Source organism: Myiozetetes cayanensis, unplaced genomic scaffold (assembly GCF_022539395.1).
Source record: "Myiozetetes cayanensis isolate MyiCay16 unplaced genomic scaffold, myiCay2020 scf6-25, whole genome shotgun sequence".
Taxonomy (NCBI): Eukaryota; Metazoa; Chordata; class Aves; order Passeriformes; family Tyrannidae; genus Myiozetetes; species Myiozetetes cayanensis.
Window position 1 is genome coordinate 38,759,060 of NW_026087853.1, and position 21,330 is coordinate 38,780,389.

At 45.7% G+C, this 21,330-nt stretch overlaps 2 protein-coding genes across 2 annotated transcripts; one reads left to right on the forward strand and one right to left on the reverse strand.

Moving 5' to 3' along the window:
* Window positions 1-2,058: 2,058 nt before the first annotated feature.
* LOC126650566 (transmembrane protein 178B-like) lies at window positions 2,059-13,831 on the forward strand. Its single transcript, XM_050335521.1, has 4 exons — window positions 2,059-2,448; window positions 9,080-9,193; window positions 10,316-10,453; window positions 12,172-13,831. Exons 1-4 carry the CDS (start codon window positions 2,067-2,069, stop codon window positions 12,414-12,416), a joined length of 879 nt encoding a protein of 292 aa, XP_050191478.1. The 5' UTR covers window positions 2,059-2,066; the 3' UTR covers window positions 12,417-13,831.
* Window positions 13,832-14,283: 452 nt separating this feature from the next.
* On the reverse strand, window positions 14,284-21,261 carry PSMC3 (proteasome 26S subunit, ATPase 3). The gene is made up of 12 exons (XM_050335520.1): window positions 21,097-21,261; window positions 20,927-21,007; window positions 18,000-18,125; window positions 17,150-17,254; window positions 16,993-17,055; window positions 16,393-16,530; window positions 16,122-16,265; window positions 15,752-15,900; window positions 15,172-15,268; window positions 14,877-15,022; window positions 14,626-14,707; window positions 14,284-14,503 (listed from the first exon to the last, which is right to left on the reverse strand). Exons 1-12 carry the CDS (start codon window positions 21,121-21,123, stop codon window positions 14,393-14,395), a joined length of 1,269 nt encoding a protein of 422 aa, XP_050191477.1. The 5' UTR covers window positions 21,124-21,261; the 3' UTR covers window positions 14,284-14,392.
* Window positions 21,262-21,330: the final 69 nt, after the last annotated feature.

Consider the following 21,330-nt stretch of genomic DNA (forward strand, 5'->3'; position numbering starts at 1 on the left):
AGCTTGCATGGTAACTGACTGTCCAGAGAGTTTTGCAATTATACTTTGTTGTGATCAGTTATTTTTTTAATCAAAAAACTGTAGGCCTGTGTGGTATCAATTTAACACTAAGCTGGTTTCCTGCCGTGTAGAACAAAGGTGCACTTATCAAACGTTATGTGTCAGAATTGCCCAGAAAGGACTAATAGGAATTTCTCTACCCTTCAAAAACATGGGTTCAGTACGTGTCTTATCTCACTCTTCATTTGGAAGATTTTCTGCCTACAATAATGGTACATGACTCTCAGTTCTGTAAGCGTTCTGTAAGAAGATGGAAAACCACAGCCCAAGAGCTGGAAGAAGATGAAGGCAGGTAGGTGATCAAGGGTGTGATTTCACAGTCTGTAGACTTTGCCATCAATCTACATTTTGGAATCTCTGTCCCTGGATTTACCACACTGCACTCTTTGGCTGTGCTGGTACTAATTGCAGTAACACAGAAGGGAGAACAATTGGAAGTATTGTACATGGGAACTTTCTAAGGTGATGATTTTTCTGAGGCCCCTGCCTTCTGAAACTATAGCCTCGGGTGCTGATGTAGAGGGTGGGGTGACATAATAGGATTGCAGATTTAGGAAATGTCAATATTCGGATCTTTCCAGGAAAGAGCTGTTACAATTGAAGGATTTTCTCATGTTATCTAGAGCAGTGATTGTATTTGAAAATTATTTTTCGCTCTTCATGGGGAAGATTTAATTTAGCTGGTATGTGTAAGAAAATTCTTTTGACAGCAGCCCTTTCAGTTTGTCTGCCTTGAAGGCACTAATGTGCAGCTGCATGGATGGTAATCCCATCTGTCCAGTGCAAACTGCAGAAGAGGATCATGCTGAAATGTGGTTAAAACAAGCTTTAGCTGTGACTGCTGCATATTTCCACCAGGCATAGTGCTCTGGGGAGATAAGCAGTACACTGTTCTGGGCGACGTTGCAGGAGAAATGCTGGGAAGGGTGTTTAGGCTGTGCTTGGTGTGGACAAGAGACCAAGAAGTGACAAGGGCGGGGCGGGGGGGAAATCTGAATCTCCTTGCAGTTGATCAGTTGTTCCTGGGAAACAAAGTACAAAACTAAGGATTTCAAAACTGGGCAATAAATTTGTAATTTAGAGATATTAGTAGATCATTTTATCTGGGGCCAGAATGGACAAGACAATGGCCTAACAACTTAGCCTATCTGGCTTTGGCATCTGAGTGATAATGCTGGAACTGGAGGAATAAGTCCCATACAACAAGCGGGATCAGAAGGGATTTTGTGCCCCTGGAAATGCTGCATTTAACTAATGGTGGATTTAGCCTGCTGCTCATTGCATAAAATAGATTGACATTTTTCAGCTTTTCAGGCCTTATTTTCCATTAACCGCTAATGAGGGGTTGAGGAGAAATCATCAACCAAACGTCAACAAATGCTGTTGGGGGGAGGTGTTCGTATTTCACAGAATCACACAGAATCACAGAAAATGCTGAGTTGGAAGGGACCCACAAGGATCATCGAGTCCAACTCCTGGTCCTCCACAGGACCATCCCCAAGATTCATACCATGTGCCTCAGCATACTGTCCAAACACTACTTGAACTCAGGCTTGGTGCTGTGACCACTTCTGGTTCACGTTTGAAAAACTGCTGGCTGCCGCAGCACCTCGGTGTGGGCAGGGCTGATCTCTGCCCTTCTGCCCTCCGGGCAGGCCGGCTGGACGGGCAAGGGGAGGCCGCGGAAAGCGTCGGGGGCTCCGCTCACCCCTTCCCCCGGTCATCCATCCCCTGGTAGCTGCCGGGGGCCGGACAGGGACTCCGCCAAGGGAGGGGGTCTCGGTCCGCGGAGCAGGAGCCCAGCGCTGCGGTGGGGGCCGGCGGCCGGGACTCCCTCGAGCCCGGGCCGGAGGGCCCCGGGACGATGCGCCGGTACAGCGGGGAGGTCGGCGCGGTGCCGGGGCAGGGGGCGCTGGCCCGGTGTCCCTTCCGGGGCGGTGCCGCGGGCGGAGGCCCCAGCCGGGCTGCAGGGAAGCGCCCGCCCCTGCCGCCCCCGGCGCGGTAAGATGGCGGCCGCGGCTCAGGCGCTGAGCGGCACCGGGCTGCTCCTGGCCGCCGCCGCCCTCGCCCTCCTGGCCGTGGCTATCGGCACCGACTCCTGGTACGAGACGGACGCGCGGCGGCACCGCGAGCGCTGCCGCGGCTTCGGCCACAAGCGCAGCGACCCGCCCGGCTCCATGTCGGCGCCCAGCTCGCACCTGCCGCTCCGCGCCCGGCCCCCGCGGGCGCTCCTGCCCGGGCGGCCCCCGGCCCCCGCCCCGGCCGCCGCCGCTTCCGCCGCGCTGGACTCGCACTGCGGCCGCCGCTTCAACTCCACCGTCTCGGGGCTCTGGAGGCGCTGCCACCGCGCGGGCTACGAGCCGGACAGCGAGGAGCTCATCCGGAAAGGTGCGTGGGTGGGGGGCGGTGGCGGCCCCGCCGCTGTCCGTGGTGCTGAGCGCGGTGCCGGCGCGGCCCCACCGGGGCGCAGGGTTTGCGGGCGGGGCAGCGGCTGCCGCTGCCACTGCTGGGGCGAGGTCGGGCCGGTGGGAGAGGGCGGACGGAGCCCCGACCAGCCCCGTGGCTCCGGGTGTCCCTGGCGTGCGGGAAGCGGCGAGCGTGTCCCCGACCCCATCCCGGGGTTCCGTGCGCCTCCCTCTCTGCTTAAAATGCTGCAGTGCTGGGTGGAACCACGTCCTCGGAGAGCCCCTTCGGGGGCCCAGTGCAGGGCCTGACTCTCGAGCGTGGTCTCGGTGGGCGGCCTCCTACTCCTGGCACTTTCTTCTTATGGAGTGCTGAGAAATGTGCAGTATTGTTCATAGTGCTGTGATTTTTACAGCAAGGTGAAAGGGACCTGTTGTTTCTGTTGTAGCAGCGGGAAGTTCTCATTGCTGCAGTAGATTGCCAGGCTTTCACGGTGATGGATGTCGCTCAGGGTCCCCAGGGTGACAGAAGAGAAAGCTAGATCTTCTACTATTGTGGCACATGCTGCTAAGCCAAGCAGGCCATGAAGTATGAATAAAATTCCTGCATTCAATTGTACAAATAATGTAGCAGGGTAAGCCATGAAAGCCAGTGGGTTATATATGGTTAATAGATAGATAACCATAGATAGATAACAGGATTTACTGTTCCAGCAGGTGCATATTAGCACAGGAAGAAGAGGAATTGGAAGAAGTGCTTCCATTGAGGCACAAAATGGAAATGCTATCTTAAGAAAACAAGAGCAGTTCTTCAGCTTGGCTTCCAACTGTGACGCCAGTCCTGCACAGCAGAGGCTGGATAGACTGGCACTGTGAATCTCAGCTCATCTTTACCCCTTCTTTCCAATGCACAGCAGTGACTCTTACTTCTAGAAAGTCTAGTGCTGTATGCTTAGCTTCTTTCTCCATTTAATCTCCTAGGTTTCTTTTTATGCGTTTTCATTTTTTAATTTCCATGCTAAGCTCCTTTCACTAAAAGGCAGCTCTTTAATTTCTTCCTATTAATTATGGCTGTCATGTAAAATATTTATCTATTGTTTTGCTTCACATCAAGCAAAATGCTTTCAGCTCCCATTGAGATTAGCTAAAATGGGGGGAAGAAATGGGGGGAATACTAGTTTGGTCCTCAGTATTTTCTGTTTCACAGGTGTTTTTCCGAGCACCTCAACAGTCAGACAAAGAGGCTTGAGTCTGCTTTCTACATGCACGAGGGCATTACAGGGTGGTGAATGATCTTCCTCAGGGTCTGATGTGTAAAACTGTAACGTCTCTAAATCTAAAAGGTTTTCTTTATTTCTTTTTTTTTGTCAGCTGTTCTAAAAACAGACCTTGCCTTTCCCTACAAGCCTTGCTTCCCTCATACTCTTTGCCTATTAGGTCTGCAGTTGCTACTATAAAGATTTATGTGTCATCTTATAGGAGGAAATTATTAATAATAGTTTTTGTAGAATCAGATCTTTAAATAGATATGACTCTCTTATCCCTTCCCCTGACCTCCTTTACTAGCAGCCTTTCCTTGTTCCTGCTGTGTCTGTCTTTTTCTCTGACAACTGTGATTAAGCAGCCTTTTCCAACTGATGGTCAGGTGTGGCTGCGTCTGAGCTGTTCTCTCTGGCATGGTACCATATCTGGGCCTTCCAAAAAGAAAAAAAACAGGTGTTTTTTCTCTGGTGTGAGCTGAAGATCACTATCGTACACCTCTGAAAGTCCTACTTCCTCCTTGATTTGCATTAAGTTTTCAGCTAGCTCTTTGGTGATGTGTGATATCTTCTTATGCTCCTAGTATTTCTTAATTTATAAATTTTTATAGGCTTTTAGTGACAGAGGAGTAAATTTTTTTCTCACACTACTGTGGTAATTTTGGTTTGGGTTTATACTCTCCATTTTTCTTAGTCTCTCTGGAATAAGATTTCTTTCTGTGTCTCTCTTGAATTCTGAATAAATTACTAAGTCCATAAATACTCTTATCCATTTAGATAATTGGATGGATTTTCAGTCCTGTATTTATCTACTGCTATTAACACAAAGCAGTTCCATGGAAACTTTCATACTTGAGCATTGTAGCTAATGATGCATATGCATACATCCATTTATGTATCTAAAATAATTATTTTAAAAAAGTAAAATATATTTACTTCATATGTTTAAAAGGAAAAGGCAGAAGTAGAAGTCAAAAAATGTAGCTCAAAACTGAGAGGTGGGAGATGTTTAAACTTAAGACGGGAATGATGTGTGAGATTTTTCTTAAAACGCAAAATCACCATTTTGGAACTGTGGAAAAATATCTTGTTTCATTTTAAAAATACAATTAAGAAGGAAAAAAAAGAGTAAAAACTACATGGGAGAAATGGAGATTAGCAGTCAGTAAGAGATAGCAGTCAGAGAACTGAACCACTTGGTGGGGAAATTATGGGGATCTCTGTGTGTAAGGAGGGACTCTGTGAGTGCAATAACTTGAGTAATACATCATCTTGTAGAGCCTGTGCTATGTGGATTACACACTGGATAACTGATGCTACAACAAAAACCTTCTGCATGGAGTATTTTGTTGCTTTTCAAGCTTGCTCTGAAAAGTCTCTGGGATGGGACTGGTACGTCTCACATAGGCTGGGCAGAAAAGATTTCTTAGTACCATTATGTAGCTGAGGAAGTGAGGAGAACAACTGGATGCTTAAACAGAGGAACACAACAGTCTGTGGCAGTAATGAGGCCCTTGAGAGAAAACTGCTCAGTTCTGGTGTCTATGCTGTTCCCATTCTTTCCAACTGATGATAAAGAGTTACAGGATTGACTGTGAGGTCTGTAGAGGATCTACTATAGTGGCATGTTTAATAAACTCCATCTGTTTGGTGATGGTCCTTGGTAAGTATGATCTGTCAGGAAGCATGATCTGTAAGAGTTATCATGGTATCTTAAAGGAAGGTTGATTTATTTGATCTAGTGGCCCTTGGGTGAGGATGTGGACAGAGTGGACCCATAGCTGTGATGCTCCTCAAAATCTTGGGCAGAAATGGTAGGAATATGCCAGGGAGCTTCAGTGACCACTTGATCTGGGTCATAAGAGAGGGCAGGACCAGACCTCATGTGGTAATGAATTGTTAACTGCCCACGGCTGCTCATGGTCAGGTGAGGGTCTCTGCCAGCTGTGTGAGAGTCAAACTGCTCTAGGATAGGACTGGGCCACATAGCAGAACTGAAAATGAGAACCCTTCCATTTCCTCCTTATAACTGGAACACAGGCAATAAAGAGAAGAAAACTCACATTTCAAAGTCAGAGAAAGACAGAAACTAAACTGAGAGAAAGTCAGGGTGTGCTGAGCCCAGGACTACAAACTCACAGCAGGCCTGGGTCTGTGTTTCCAGATTTCTGGCTGTTTAGGAGCAAGGGACCTGTGGTCTGCCTGGGTATCTGGCTATTCTAACCAACATCCTCTGATATGTCCCAGCCTTCGTATTCAGTCAGGAGAAAGGACACGTTCAGGGACACTGACATGTACTATTTTGGGTTTTGTGAGTTCCAAGGGTTGTGGGAGGGGAACCTGTCTGCATTTGCAATCCTGAAGTGTAAAAAAACCACATTGAGGACAAGGTGTTAGAAACAATGTTGGCTTTGAGAAGGCACGGGCGTGTAGTTTGGCCATTAGAGTGTCAGTGTGACACTGCTGGATGCAGTTCATTGCAGTTCATGTTTATCTTTTAATCAAGAAAATTGCACATGTAAAATGCACATTGTGTGATTTTCACACTGTTCTTTTAAGGCCCCTTAGAAATGCTGGGATCAGACAGTCTGTCTAATCTTTTTCTTGTACATGTGCTTTTTGGTAAGCTAATGACATGAGCATCTGCCCCCTTCTGTCCTGTATTCTTAATTTACTTGTGTGCCAAAAAATGCAATGCTTACTTACTTGGTGTTCACCACGTGACTGTTCTGTTCAAGCCCTTGCCTGAAGGCAAAGGTTTTAATTTTGACAGGGTTTCTTATGATGATTTTCTGACTGTATAATAAAAAAAAATAGAGAAATAACTTTGCTAGTGGTTTTCTGAAATGGAGGGCAGGATGCTGTCCCTGTTCTATAGACTGCAATTTAAAGTATATAAGGGGTCAGGTCAAAGGACTTGTTTGAGTAGCTTTGAAATACCTTCGACTTCACAATAATTTTGAGAATGCAGACCTGATTTTGATTTTTACCTTTTTTTTTTTTTTTCTTTCTTGAGTACTTAGAGAACAAGGTGTTATATGACTTTAAATACAGCCCTGTGGAGTACCTGGCCATAACTGAGTGCATGGTGTCTCTGCAGATGAGACCTAGAGATTCTCTCAGAAAATGGGAAACATGAACTAGTGACTACAGATGCAAAATCTGGCTGTTGAAGATTGCCTGGGTGCATGTTACGGTTTTCTGGGAGAAAGTGGGTAGGTATTCAGCTGAGAGATCCCCCTCACTGCTTCCCTGATCCCCTGACTCTTGCCTGCCTATTTCAGCTTTTCTAGCAGACCTGCATAAAGAGGCCTCTCTTGTTTTGCCCATGATGGCTCACACCAAAGTGGATACAACCTTTGCTGGAATCTTGTTGGAAAAATGGCTTGTGCTGGTGTAGTCCAAAGGCCATCACCAAGCCTGTGGATTAGAGGACAGCGCTGAGCAAAAGCCCTAAAATTTGTGAACTCCTGAGCTCTTTGTTTTGCAAACTTGCTGTTTTAGTATAATTGTATGTGCTACCTGCATAAAATTAGCATTTTGAATTACAGGGAAGAAAGAATTAAGAGTATAATTTCTAAACCAAAGGCAGAATGAATTGATATTCAGAAACTTCTAAATAACCAGGTTTGTATAGAAAGATGAAGAGATTTTAGTTAAAGTTTACATGTTAAACTATTGGAATTATACAGAGCAAGTGTTTTTCTCAGTGATGTTCTAGCTGAGGAGTCCACAGCTTTGATCATAAGGGATGTACATATCTAGTCTTTGCTTTTTCTTTAATGAGGTATAAAAATAGTAATCCTTGCTCTTATAAAAAAATACTGCTTCCTGTATGCTACTTTTATAATCAGAATATGTAAGTGCATTGATCATATTTTAATGAGTCCAGTGCATTGTGATCTGAAATCTGATGTCATTAGTTTGTTCTGTATACATATTTCTCTACAACACATGTAAATCATGTCAATATTGAAATTGAATTCAGTCAGCAGTTACAGGTGAAATTTAATTAGATACTGTGATGTGGTGTTTATGGCCTAAATTCTTAACTTAATATCTACAGCCTTTGCAAATGAACTGGCATCTTCTGTCACTAGGTTGTCTTGCTGATCATTTGCTCAGGTGGCTCTAGAGACTTGTCCTGAGATAAGTGCAAAGAGGGAGTGCTGCTCCGCAGGGTGGTGGAGAATGGTTGAAGATGAAGGGCAGAGCTCTGTGTATCGTGTCTCGCTGCCAGCGCTCTATGGTGTTGGGGAAGTGTCAGGGAGCCACAGCAGGGGAAGGGTGTGGTGGGAAGCACATCTGAGGGTGGGGGCGTGTTTGAAATGGGGGAAATCCAGATCACTTTTCCCTTCCTGTCCTGATGGCTGGAATTGGCTGGGCCTCTTGCATGCAACTCCTAATGTCATGAAACAGGGGTTTCCTCTTTGCAAGTCCTTACAGAAACCAGGTCAGTACAGTCCCAGTAAACATCATTAGAGAACAAAATGGTGTTTCTCATTGCTGTGGGAGCTGCACAAAGCCCATTGCTTCTCCTGGGTTTTCTGGTGTCTTTTGCAAAGCTGATCACTGAGTTTGTAGCTCTCTGCTAGTAATTGTTCACCAGCTTAATTAGCTCACTGGCCAACTCATTGTTTTTGAATGGTTCTTCTGCCCCAAGGTTCAAATAGTGGTAATGACCCTGTAACCATTGTTTAAGGGGAACTTTTTGTATTCTTTAGCTCTTTTACCTTTCTAACTGTTCACTTCTACCCCACCATCCATGTTTATTCTCTTCCATTTTCTATACTGAAAATCCTTTTCAAGAAGAGCATGCTTGTAGGTTCACATGTACATGTGGAGTACACTTTTCTTTAAGCTATAGTGGAAACAAACCTACCTGGGTACTATTGTTCATTGAAAATAAATCAAAGAGTCAATGACTATTGGAGTGAATTCAAATGATTCTCCCATGCAGTTCACTTGCCAGCATTCATTCAAAACAAGTCAAAAACAAAGACAAAGCAAGTCCTCTTGGTACTTGGCCACGTTCTTGTGTCCCGAGACATCTCACAGCAGTTCCTCTAGGAAGCTTCTGGAGATGTTTTTGGTCACTGTCCTTAATGTTTACTTTTAGCTGTTGTTTCTTGGAGCTTGCCAAGATCAGCACCTAGCTTCCGCTTTGCTGGTGTTTCTTTGTAGCAAGGCTCCCTCCCCTCCTGATTCCCAGCCTTTGAAGTAAAGAGCTCTTCTTTGGTTACATTTGCTGTTACTGAACTAATGTTTGTCCTGCGTGAGTTCTGCTAGGCCAGCCAGCTCAAGAGCAAGTGCAAGGCACAGGGCTTTCATGCTGTTTCACACACGTTTCTTTTACAGGAGTTATCCAGCGCTGCACTGCTGTGAAGTACCACTACACCTCCAGCTCTCTGCCTCGCAACTTGCCCGTCAACATCACAAACACAATCCGGCAGGATGAGTGGCATGCGCTCCGTAAGTAACCCAAAGCAGTGTACGAGACTGTTTGGATTACTTCATGCCTTAATGCGGTGCCGAGTGAGGGCTCTGAGTCACTGGGCTGTCACTGGGCTGTAAGCATAAATACACGTTTATTAGTGAGGAAGTGCAAGCACCCGGCATTATAATTGGAAGGGGACATGAGGTTTGGAGGGGCTTAAAGCTGTGAATTCAGGAATACAGGTGTGTGTGGTGTGCTGCAAGGTGGATCTGGGGACAGAGAATTCGTGGCTGGCTTACAGCAAAGGTGCTGCATCACTGTATAGACCTTGTTGCATTTTTCTGTGTGCATTTGGTGACCTGGTGCAATCCCCTGGTTACCAACTGTTTTAGGGAACATCTCTGTTTGTCCTTTCAACATCCTGTTACCACCACCTGGCCCACAAGCTGCCTTATGCCTAAGTCCTTTCCACACAGATAACTGACCTGTAGCCTGTGACTGAGAATGATTTAATCATTTTTTTCTGCTCCTCCTTTTGTTTTTTTTGGGTTTTTTTTCTATTGCCTCACATAATTCAGCCTAGCCCCTGTCATGTGAGAGTCAGTGCCAAGGAAGTCTTATTTCAGCTGGAGAGACTGAACTAGAAGGAGACAAGAACAGTAATTTTACTATGGATGACAAAGTGCTCTTCATATCACTGGTACCCAAGCTTTTTTTTAGAACTTTTTTCTGGAGTTGTTCCCATAATACTGTATTGATCTGCTGTCTGCTTCGGTCCTCCCACTATTCCTCTTTTCAGTTCACATTGCCTTCCATGCGCTAGTACTTTAGTTCCCTTCAGTGTCCCCTCTCGCTTCCTTTGTTTCTATTTGCAGCAGACACTCCTCCAACAAACTCTATCCCAAAGAAAGACACCACACCAAAAAAAGAAAAAAAGCCCCTGCAGTATTAGCATAGTGCTGAGTTCATAATACACCCCTTCTGTCCCACATTGGGCAGACTATCTCAAAGAAGCTACAGGAGGAGGAATCCATGGGTGAAGTATAGACTTTAGAACGAGTAAATCTGCATCTGTCTGGACTCTACCCTGCCTGTCTTGTCTAGGTGCCACCATCTTCATGTCTTCTTTCTTGCTTTTCTCCTTTCTCTTTCTTCAGATCTGAGGAGGATGACAGCTGGCTTCATTGGCATGGCAGTCTCCATCATCCTGTTTGGGTGGATCATTGGTGTGCTGGGCTGCTGCAAACAGCAGGAGCTTATGCAGTACGTGGCCGGGCTGCTCTTCCTAATGGGAGGTGAGAGCCTTTTGCTTCTGCTCCTCAAGTCACCACAGTCAGTATTGCTGGCTTGTAAAAGTTAAGTCAGCCCACAGCAACCACACAAAGCAGCAAAATTATTTAGTGCAGCAAACTGTCAGCACAGTGCAGAGTTACCACTTCCAGGAGTGGTTCCATGGGTATTTGCATGTTTCTGAGTAGACCTCAAACTATGTGTATGAGCCTTCTGCTCTAGAGAGCTGGTGTGTAGCCCCAGGGACCATGTGCACAATGAGCACAGTCCTCTTTCATGCTCCAAATGTGCAGCCTGTGGCTCCTGTCAGACAGCCCAGCTCAGTTTTCCCTAGGGAATCATAACAAACAAACAAACAATTTGATTTGGAGCACCTTTCTGATACTCAAGATGAAGTGTAATGATGAAGTCCAAACCCAGCCAAGCCCGGGAGAATATTGATCCAGTGATAAGGACATTAACTTAGTGCTTACCAGTTGTGTTAGATCTGTTTGTCCTGGCTGGGAGCAGACTTTCTGGGTGGCCAGAGGTTTTTCAGAACTTTGATTGTTCAGCTTAAAAATGGTCAGTATTTTATTTGAAAGGGATGTAGTAGCAACAACAAATGTACCAAAAGAGTGAGGTACTGAGATGCTCCAAGGGCGGGGTGCCAGCAGTAAATATGCAATTTCAAGTACGAAAAGTACCTAAAAGCCAGACCTGTTTCCCTCGAGGCCCAGTGTCAGCATCTATAATGGCTGCAAGTGAGAAATTTCTTGGTTGACAGCATCTCTATCACCTGAACAAGTAGATGTGATGCTGGTTTGGTGCTGCTTTTGGGGTGGAGTGTGTGGAGAAATCTTCCTTTGCCATAAACAGGCCTTCTCAAGGAGCATTTTTGGAAGGCTGCACAAAACCCACCCTGCTGACCTGGTGTGATGCTAGAAAGGCTGGAAGTTACGCTGGTGCTGTCCTTGATCATCTTATGTGCCGCTTAACTGGAGTTTCCTTTGGGAACATTTTAGTTTCTTTATTGCACAACAGGGAACGAGTGAAGTATTGTAAGTGGAAGAGGTAGACTGGGTCCCCTTCAAGTGCTTTTGCACTTAGTGTGATGGGCACGCTGTTAGCAGTAAGAGCTGTCATTAGTACTTAGACATAAATATACAGCTGGAGAGAATAAAATGGTCACCTCTGGTCTAGTGTACTAGTGTATATTAGACATATTGGAGTGCCTCATGTTATGTTTCTTAGGGTTTTTTTCTCCTCTATATTGGTGTTTAGTGAATGTGTAGCAGATGACAAAATCCTGGGTGCTCTCTATGTGCCTACGGTACAGCTGGCAGAAGTATGGGTGTTCCTAATAGAAACCAAGCAGTGCTGCACTTGCAGCCCTGGGATTCAGTATTTACCTTCCATAGGAGAAAATGCCTGAGTACTGTCTGGAACCTGACATTAGTCATGGAAATAGTCTCAGGAGAATCAAAGCATGATGAATTTGCAACAGAGGGAGCTAAGACAATATTGGTTATTTGTGAAGCAAGGTATCCTGCAGTCCTACATATTTTCCCTTTTTTTTTTCTTTCTCTGCCTTATAATATAAGAGTGACTGGTAGGACTGAAGAAAAAAACCTAAGTGTAATTCTTGATTTTGAAAATTCATGACTGAAAATACCTAGGGGAAAAAACCCATCACGCAATTAACCTGAAGGCAGTGTAGAACCCTCTTGCTTTTCTCCTGCAGGTACATGCTGTATCATCTCACTCTGCACATGCGTAGCTGGGATCAATTTTGAGTTATCTCGCTATCCTCGCTACGTCTATGGGCTGCCAGAGGACATCAGTCATGGCTATGGCTGGTCCATGTTCTGTGCCTGGGGAGGGCTGGGCCTCACCCTGCTGGCTGGGTTCCTCTGCACATTGGCCCCATCACTCAACACTTCCCGGGCATCCGTACAAAAACCCAGACAAGAAAACGGGGCCGTGTGACCCTGGAGGAAGTGAGGAGAGACTCTGGAAAGCGCAGCCTGGGCAGAGCTGTGGGTTAACACCAGGAAGAGGTGGCATGTCAGCGTGTGGAGAGCAGTGCCATAGCTGTTGAAACACCAGCCCATGGGATGCTGCTACAGCCTCCAGTCGCAGACACAGACATTGCAAGTAACTCCAGGTTTGAATTATGGGCAACTTGATCATTGATGGTTTAAGGGGGACAGTTCTTTCAATTTGTTTTTCTTTTGTTTACAAGGGATTAAGTCCAAGGCTGTGTCTTTTTTTGTGCTGTTTTTTGAACTGTACCTCCATGGTCCTGTTATTGTCCAGTTGTAAGGGATGTTTACGCACCAACTCTATTGCTGCAGGTCTGTGTAATTCAGACCCAAATTAGGGCAAGGAGCTAAGTGAAGTTGGCTTGAACACTTTTGCAACAGGCGTGTCTAGTGTTGGCTCAGGCCATCCTTTCCCAGAAGAACCTTGATCTAAGCCGAGGTTTAGGCCAAAGAATTAGCCCATTCTTAGTATTAATTCATTTAAATCAGAAACCTGTGCTATTCTTTGCTGTGGTATCATCTATTTACTCACTACTAAAGCTGTTTCAAAAAGGAGCCAGCTGTAACTGAGCGGCAAGACTCCAAGAAAACTCTTACTGGCTTTAGGAAAGGAGGGGAAAGTTTTTCTCAGCTTCTTAAACAGGTAAGGTTACTCATTTGGCTAACATACCTCTTTTAATGGGGAGATGTATGCAACATGCAGCTTCTAACTATTCCATTAGAAGCCAGGGTATGTTTCTCAAAATATGTCATAGTTTGAGCTGCCAGGATCAACTTTCACCCCCTAACTATCTTGTGGGTGCACTCATGTTCTGTGAAAGGAGATGAGTAATTCTCCCCAAGCTCAAGTAACAATACTGCTAAACTAGCAGATGTACAGCCCCCTCTAATATTAACGTCCAAAGGAACCGCAATGTACTTTCCTCAGGAATGCAAGGCTTCTGCTCACTTCTCCACTCACCCTTTCTAATGTCAAATGCCTCCTGAGCAGCGTGTCAAGAACACGCATGTTCTGCTGGAACAAGATCCCCCTCCAAAATGACACTAAGGACCTTGGTACCAGCACAAGTACTCGGGCTAACTCAGGAACATCAGCCAAAGTACTTCGGGGTGCATTTTTCTTTCATTCAACGATTTATTTCCCCCCTGCCCTCACATCCCTGCCCCTCTCCCAAGTGTCCAAAAACTGCACAGGTAAAGATGAGATGGCCAGCATATGGAGATGTTTACATTGTATTTAAAATACAATACAGTGGCATGTAAGATACTTAATGCTAAAGTCAGTGTATTTATGAAAAGTGTAATTTTTAAATGGAAGTTGTAATTCTCAACTGGCATTAAAAGTACTGAAAGACTTGCTCAGTGGATGGAACCTTGAATTCTTTATGACTAATCACCAGACTGATTCATCAGAGAGCTCACATACATACCAGTGATGGTGTTAAAGCTTCCAGAGTTAAGTTCAAAGACAAAGTTAAAGCATCATTCATGAGTGAATTGTGTTCACTTCTCCCTTGCAAAATGCGTTTTAGTTCACAATATTCAGACTCTAACAAAGCTGTAGAATGTTCACTGGCTGCACAGGCAGAAACCGTGGATGCTGTCTGAGCTGTAGCTCATCAATGTCAAAGTACACTTACTGCAGTATAACCTGCTGGTCCTCATCCAGAAGTAGTAGAGCAGGATTTAATCCAGTTCTAACAGGAGGGTCCAAAAGCAGCATAATGGGTACTGTGGACAGGAGATTTACAACCTCCATTATACAAATGTAGAATCACTGAGCAAGGGTGACAGCCCCAACACATCACGGATTTGTTTTCAAAGGGAAAAAATGATTTATTTTTTCCAGACAGAAAGTAAGTGATACAGTCCAGTCTAGTCCTGTCCTCTGCCAAGGCCACAACCTTGACTGGGCAGAGATCAGGCATAGTACTGCAGGTTGGCTTTTTTCTTTGCTTGAACCTCCAGGATTCCTTCCATGTAGTCCTCGTGGGTGAGCTCTGTAGCTCCACGACGGAGAGCAATCATCCCCTGAGCAGTGAGACAGTATTTAGAAAGGGAATGTGAGCACCACATCAGTTCCAAGTAATTACTCCACATTAGCTTTTGCATTTCCCTCCCATCAGTGCTGGCTGCTGTAGAGGAATACTTACCGCTTCAACACACACAGCCTTGCACTGGGCTCCATTGAAATCATCTGTGCAGCGAGCCAGTTCCTCATAGTTCACATCAGGGCTGATATGAGCAGAAAAGGGGAAGAAAAAGTCTGAACATGTACCAAATAAAAAAAACAAAGCAGGGAGTTTCCTTAACCCAACACTGAGCTCTCAACAAGTGACTGCCAACCACTTCTCAGTCCTGAGGTACCACTGTGAGTGACAAACATAGCCCCAGAAGGCCGTACCTGACATTCATTTTGCGTGAATGGATCTGCATAATTCTGGCTCTGGCCTCCTCATTAGGCATTGGAAACTCAATCTTCCGATCTAATCGTCCAGAGCGGAGCAAAGCTGGGTCCAAGATATCAACCCGGTTGGTTGCAGCAATCACCTAAGTAGAAGCAGGATCATCAGTGTGAGGCACCTTGGAGAACAGGCCTCTTCTCCCCAAGGATCCACCAAGCTTCTTCCCTGGACACTGTTTTCCATCCCCTGCTAGAGTGCCCTGGACCTCAGCAGCACTCCCTGCCAGATCCCAACCTTGACTTGTGTGTTGGGCTGGAAACCATCAAGTTGATTAAGCAGCTCCAGCATGGTTCTCTGCACCTCCCGGTCACCAGCCTTCTCACTATCAAACCTGAGGAGGAAACAAGGGTAAAACTATCAGCATGAACCTGACCAACCTGTCCCTATGTTTTCAATCACATCAAAAGACAGAATGACTGCAGTTCATACTCCTTGGCCAAGGGCTTCCAAATTTCTCCTTGAAACTACAAGGAGTCCTACCATGATGAGGACTGCGACTAGAATAACTGTCAGCAGCACCTGAGTCTTATTCAGTCCTTAGAGCTGAATGCGGCTCATGCTGCCCAGGCCCAAGTAGTAAAGGAGGGTGAACATCTCCACATGCCTGCTGCAGTGATCACAAAACAGTTTTATACAGCAGGAGACTATCAGATAGATATCAAGTCTCATGAATGTCACTCGAGTTCAAGGATTGTAGCAACTGCTATGAAACTGTGTTTACACTTTGTTTCTGAGTAGGCCGTGCTTTAAGCTAGGCTCTGCTCACATACACAGAGAAAGGGGCTGCTGCTTTACAACATGGCCTACACCTCACCTTTTAGTGCCAATGGCATCCAGTTCATCAATAAAGATGATGGAAGGAGCTTTTTCCTTTGCGAGAGCGAAAGCATCACGTACCAGCTTAGCTCCATCACCAATGAACATCTGCACAAGTTGTGGACCCGCAAGCTTCAGGAACGTAGCCTGGGAAGTGAAAAAGAATCCTATGCCTCATTTTTCAGTAGGGTCAATTATGAATACTATAAGAAGCCCTTAATTAAAACAAGCAAGCAAGCAAACAGAAAAGAAAATCTCAGCCTTTGTAGCACCCATTTATATGTAAGACCCCTCTCTCCTTGGAGGTGTTCATATTATTTGTCAGGTACTATTCTACAGCAGCACGCACTTTCACAGGTTCCTTTTACCTTGGTCTGGGCAGCACATGCTCGAGCTAAAAGTGTCTTCCCTGTTCCCGGAGGCCCGTACATAAGGACTCCTTTGGGTGGCTGTATACCCAAATTTTCAAATTTCTCCTTATGATTCATTGGCAAGACAATGGCCTCCACGAGCTACAGCAAAAGAAAAACATGAATACATAAACTCATTCTTCTCCACAGATCCAGGCTGCCTGTTTTTAAACTGAATTTCAAAGACTGTTGTCCTCCATCACACCAGAAACTATACATTAAGTATCACCTCTTGGATTTGTTTATCCAGCCCCCCGATGTCACTGTACTGCTCTGTGGGCCTCTCATCCACCTCCATGGCTTTCACCCGTGAATCATATTCAGTAGGCAGAGTCTCCAGGATCAAGTAAGAGTCTTTGTTCACCCCCTGTAAACACAAGTCCTTTGCTTTTAACAGGCCCTTCAGATAGCAATTAATAAACATGCAATCAAAGATGATTTACTAGACCTCAGGGATGCAGGAATAACCAGCTTTGACACTTGTGCTCAACAAATCACCACAGCTTGGCACAGTGGACAATGCCACAGTTAACCTACCACATTTAAAAGAGTGGTCAAAATTACTTACAATACAAAAGACTGGGTTTAGAAAAATTTACTAGATGATCTCTGAATTTTCAGCAACTAATTTTATGTGTAAAGAACACACATCCTGAACTACTTTTCTATGCTACAAATATGACTGAACCCATTAATATCTTTCTAATAAAATTTTAGTAAAGAAATGGCCTTGGGGAAACATAGACAGATTTGTTTCCTTTCTAAAGGGTAAGACATACAAAATTTTCTCACCACCATCATATCTAACCATCACAACAGCATCACTCACCACCAGGTCTCCAGGCTTCAACTTCTCAGCGTCAACCAACCCAATAACAGGTAGGAAATATGTCTGTAGGAAAGAAACCAAAGTAAGCAAACCCAGATGTACTAGGAGAAGGTGCTTTGCTTCACTCCTCACACCTGGCTGGGCACATGGATCTTACTTGACGTGTGGAGGTCTTGATCACAGCACACTTGCCCTTTCTTTGGGAATCCAGGTCAATGTTTGCTCCATCCTCCTCCTGGTCATTGGGGTCAACATCCAGGAGCTGAAAACCAGAGTGAAAGGCTTCATGAAAATGTAACCAGGCTAGCAGGATGACCCCAGGATTAATGCTTCTAAATTACGTGGAGTGGGAGAAATAAAACTTTCCCTCATCCATCAGCAGTAGAAGCCTGAAAGCATTAAAGCTTTCCTGTAAAAATCAATTTCTTCCTTTCCTCAAGAAGCAGCACACAACAATGCACAGAAAGACGCTACAAAGCTCAGAACAAAGTGGTAGCTAATGGCAGTGATGCCTCCTCCCATAAGCAGCTCACATTAAGTTTTAAGTTCATTAAGTTTTAAAACAGTAGTACAAACCAATCCCGTTTTTAAAAATAGAAAACTATCAGCATTTTTTTTCCTATCATCAAAATTACTGAATTACAAAAAGAATATGATGTAGTAACAGAGTCACTGCCTTTCATTTGCCGTGTCACAAGTTTCAGAGAGCACATACAGAATTTCACATGCCCAAGTCTACACTTAGCAGGGCTGTGTCACCCTCTGATGGTTGTTACATACAGATGAACAGTAGCCAAAGCTTAAGAAATTACCCAGACAAGAAGTGGGCAAGTGATGTGCACTTCCAGGTCACAAACAGAAAAACCTGAAAGTCCTGGCTCCAGAAGCATCAGTAGTTTGAGAATACTCCATGTCCTGGATCACTGCTGAGCTCCCCTCCCTTTCTCCCTGTCACTATATACTGCACACAAGTCTCATGTCACTGCAGAAGAGACCACCACTCTCACCTCAATAACATTGGAGACAAGGTATGGCAGGGTTTTGTTCACTTTGATCTTCTCACTGTTCTCTTTGATCTTGTCTTTCATGGCCTGAAGCTCATGGGTCACTCTCAGTACTTCACTCTTCATGATCTGGAATTGGTACACAGAGGGAAGAAATAGGAATAGTAGCAGAAGACAAGACAAAATTCATGTATTATTCCAAAAAGTAAACAGTTATAAAAAGTAAAATTTTAGGAAACAGTGGGTATAAAGGGAAATGTAATATAAAAAGAAGAAAACCCAGCAAATTAGCCAAACTGGTTAGGAATGCAGGCTACACAGTCCATTCTGGTCTCTTAACTAATCGATAACCCCAAGGAATTTCTTCCTAGTGTCACCTGGTAGCCTTAGCCTGATCAGTGCATCAGCTTACTGGGCTGCAATGTGATCTAGAACATGGTATAACCCAGACAAGGCAACTTGTGATTTTTTTAATATATACAGATACCCAGGTAACTACATATACACACACACACAGGCATTCATATACACACACCTATTTTACAGTTATGTTTTGCAGGGGATTGGAACTAGATGATCTTTAAGGTCCCTTCCAACCCAAACCATTCCGTGATTCAATCTGGAGAAGAGAAGTTTCCAGGGAGACCTCATGGTGGCCCTTCAGTATTTAAAGGGGTCTTGTAAGAAAGATGGGAAGACTTTTTTTAGTAACACCTGTTGCAATAGGACAAGGGGTAGTAGTTTTCAACTTAAAGAGGGCAGATTTAAACCAATATAAGGAAGAATTTTTTTACAATGAGGTTCGTAAAACACTGTAACAAGTTGCCCAGGGAGGTGGTGGATGCCCCATTCCTGGAAACATTCAGGGCTCTGAGCAACCTGGTCTAGCTGTAGATGTCCCTGCTCATTGCAGGAGGGTTGGACTAGATGACCCTTAAAGGTCCTTTCCACCCCAAACTGTGATTCTACTAACTGTAAGGGAAAAAAACTATAAGAAAAGAAGTTCTGTCCTCACCATGCAACAGTAAGTACGTTTATACCCAAGACTAAAATACCCAATACAGGTATTTTGTAGTGGTGTCTGGCTGATGCCCACATACGTTTTTGTCCCTTTACTGGTTTGTCATACAGTTTGAAAACACATAGTCTGTGATCCCCACTGAAGTGACTGTAGCACCAGGAGGTCTCAGGAGAACTGGTCACACCTGAATTAGTGTGATTCTGTTTCATAGGGAAATCCACTCTTCTCTAAGAAAATATCTTTTTAAAACGCTTGATGCCTAAGCATAATACTGTGCTGTAACACATTCACAGGACAAAACTTTTACAGGAGCCAATACAGAATCTGCTACATAAAAAAAGCAAAAAACTTATAAATTTGATTTAATAAAACAGAATCTAGGAAACATTCAAGGAAAACTGCATGGGAGGACACCAATAAACATTTTGCAACTATGAAGCTCTTAGTATAAAATGAAGAAAGGTACTTTTACTTCTTACTGTATTCTGTAATTTAAAATTAAGACACACATTTACCTTTACTGTCCTTAAAGAATAAGAAAGTTAATAAGTCAGAATTACTTGTGGAGCCTGACACAGTATAGGATCAAGTTGCTTTGCAGAATTTATGAAATATTTTATCTCAATACTGCTAACATCAGGCAGCAGACAAACTTATACTAAAGTTACAAGTGCTCTTTTACGCAAAATGGGTCTATCTTGACACAGGTGTATCTAATCAATATCTTAATGAATGAATAAGACAAGAAGATGGAGTGTATTCTCATCATTTTTGCAGATGACACCAAATTGGTGGGCAGAGTCTCAAGGGCAGGACTGCCACTCACAGGGACCTTGAGAGAATGGAGGAATAGGCACACAGGAACCTTACAAAATTCAAGGACAAATGCAGAGCCTGAACCTGGGAAAGAAGTGCACCTTGCAATGACACAGGATGGTGACTGGCTGGCTGGAAACCAGCTCTGAGGTCATGGACCTGGGGTGTCCATGGACAGCAAAGTGAAAGGAGCCAGCCATGTACTCTGACAGCAAGGGTGGCAAACAGCATCCCAGGCTGCACTAACAGGAGTGAAGGCAGTAGATGGAGAAAAGTGATCAGTCCCCTTTATTCAGCACTTGTTAGATCCTATCTAGAGCACTCGGTCCAGTTTGACCCCCCCCATATAGTAAAGACATTCATAAACTGGACTGAGTTCAGCACAAAGCCATCAAGATGGATAGCGGGCTGGAGCACAGCCCCTCTGAGAAGTAGCTGAGGGAAGTGGGCTTGTTCAGCTGGAGAACTACTGGGGAAAGTATCAAGACTGAACTAGACACTTCACAGGAGTACACGGCGGGTGGATGAGAAAACAAAGGAAGACTGAAACAAGAGACACTCAGCCTCTACATTAAGCAAATCTTTATCCTCATGAGGTCTGTCAAGTGGTGGTACTGAACAGCCAGAGAAGTGGTGCAATATCTGTTTTCAGGAGCTTTCAGGATCCAACGAGATAAAGCCCTGAGCAGCATGGCTTACGGCTCACCCCGCTTTGAGAAGGAGCTTGGCCTGGAGGTCTTCCCAAGTCCCTTCCAACCTAAACTACCCGATGACCCCACCTGTGTCTCAGGCCACAGAACAGATCTCCCTCTCCCCTGTGCCTACGAGGCAGGGACGACGGTCCAAGGCTGTGTAGAACAACCGCCCACTCAGTTTCCTCGGGCTTGCTATCCCAGTGTTTCCACCCTCGAGAACCACCACTCCTCAACCTGCCGTTCTCGATCTAGGTAACCGCGTCTTGCTTTCCGCTGCCTTCCCCGCTGCCCCGTGGCTGTGCTAAGCCCTCCCCGAGCTCCAGCAGCGCCAGGCTCCCAAGGCCGGACGGCCCGGCCCGGCCGCGCTCCCCGGCCCGGCGGCGGCCCCGGCCCGCTACCTTGATCTCGCTGTCGAGGAGGCGGGTGCGCTGCACGATCTCCTCGGTGGACATCTTCAGCACCTCCTCGCCGACGCCGTCCTGTGGGGGCACAACGGCAGCGTCACCCTCGGCCCGGCCTCGCCCCAGCCTCATCCCCGCCGCCCCCGGCCCCAGCTCCGGTCCCTCACCTCCGACTCATCCCACACCGACGCCATCTTTCCGCCGGGCTGCGGGCGCGCACCGCGCGGCGGGTTCGGGGCGGCAGATTCCGCACTGCCCTCGCCCGCTCAGGGCGGGACGCGGCGGGAGGCGGCGGGACGGGCGGCCCGGGGGCCCCGCGGCCCCTCCTGTCCCTCGGCGCTGCCGCCTCCCGCCCCGCGGCCCCGAGCCCCGCCGAGCGCGGCCGTGCCGAATCTGCCGGC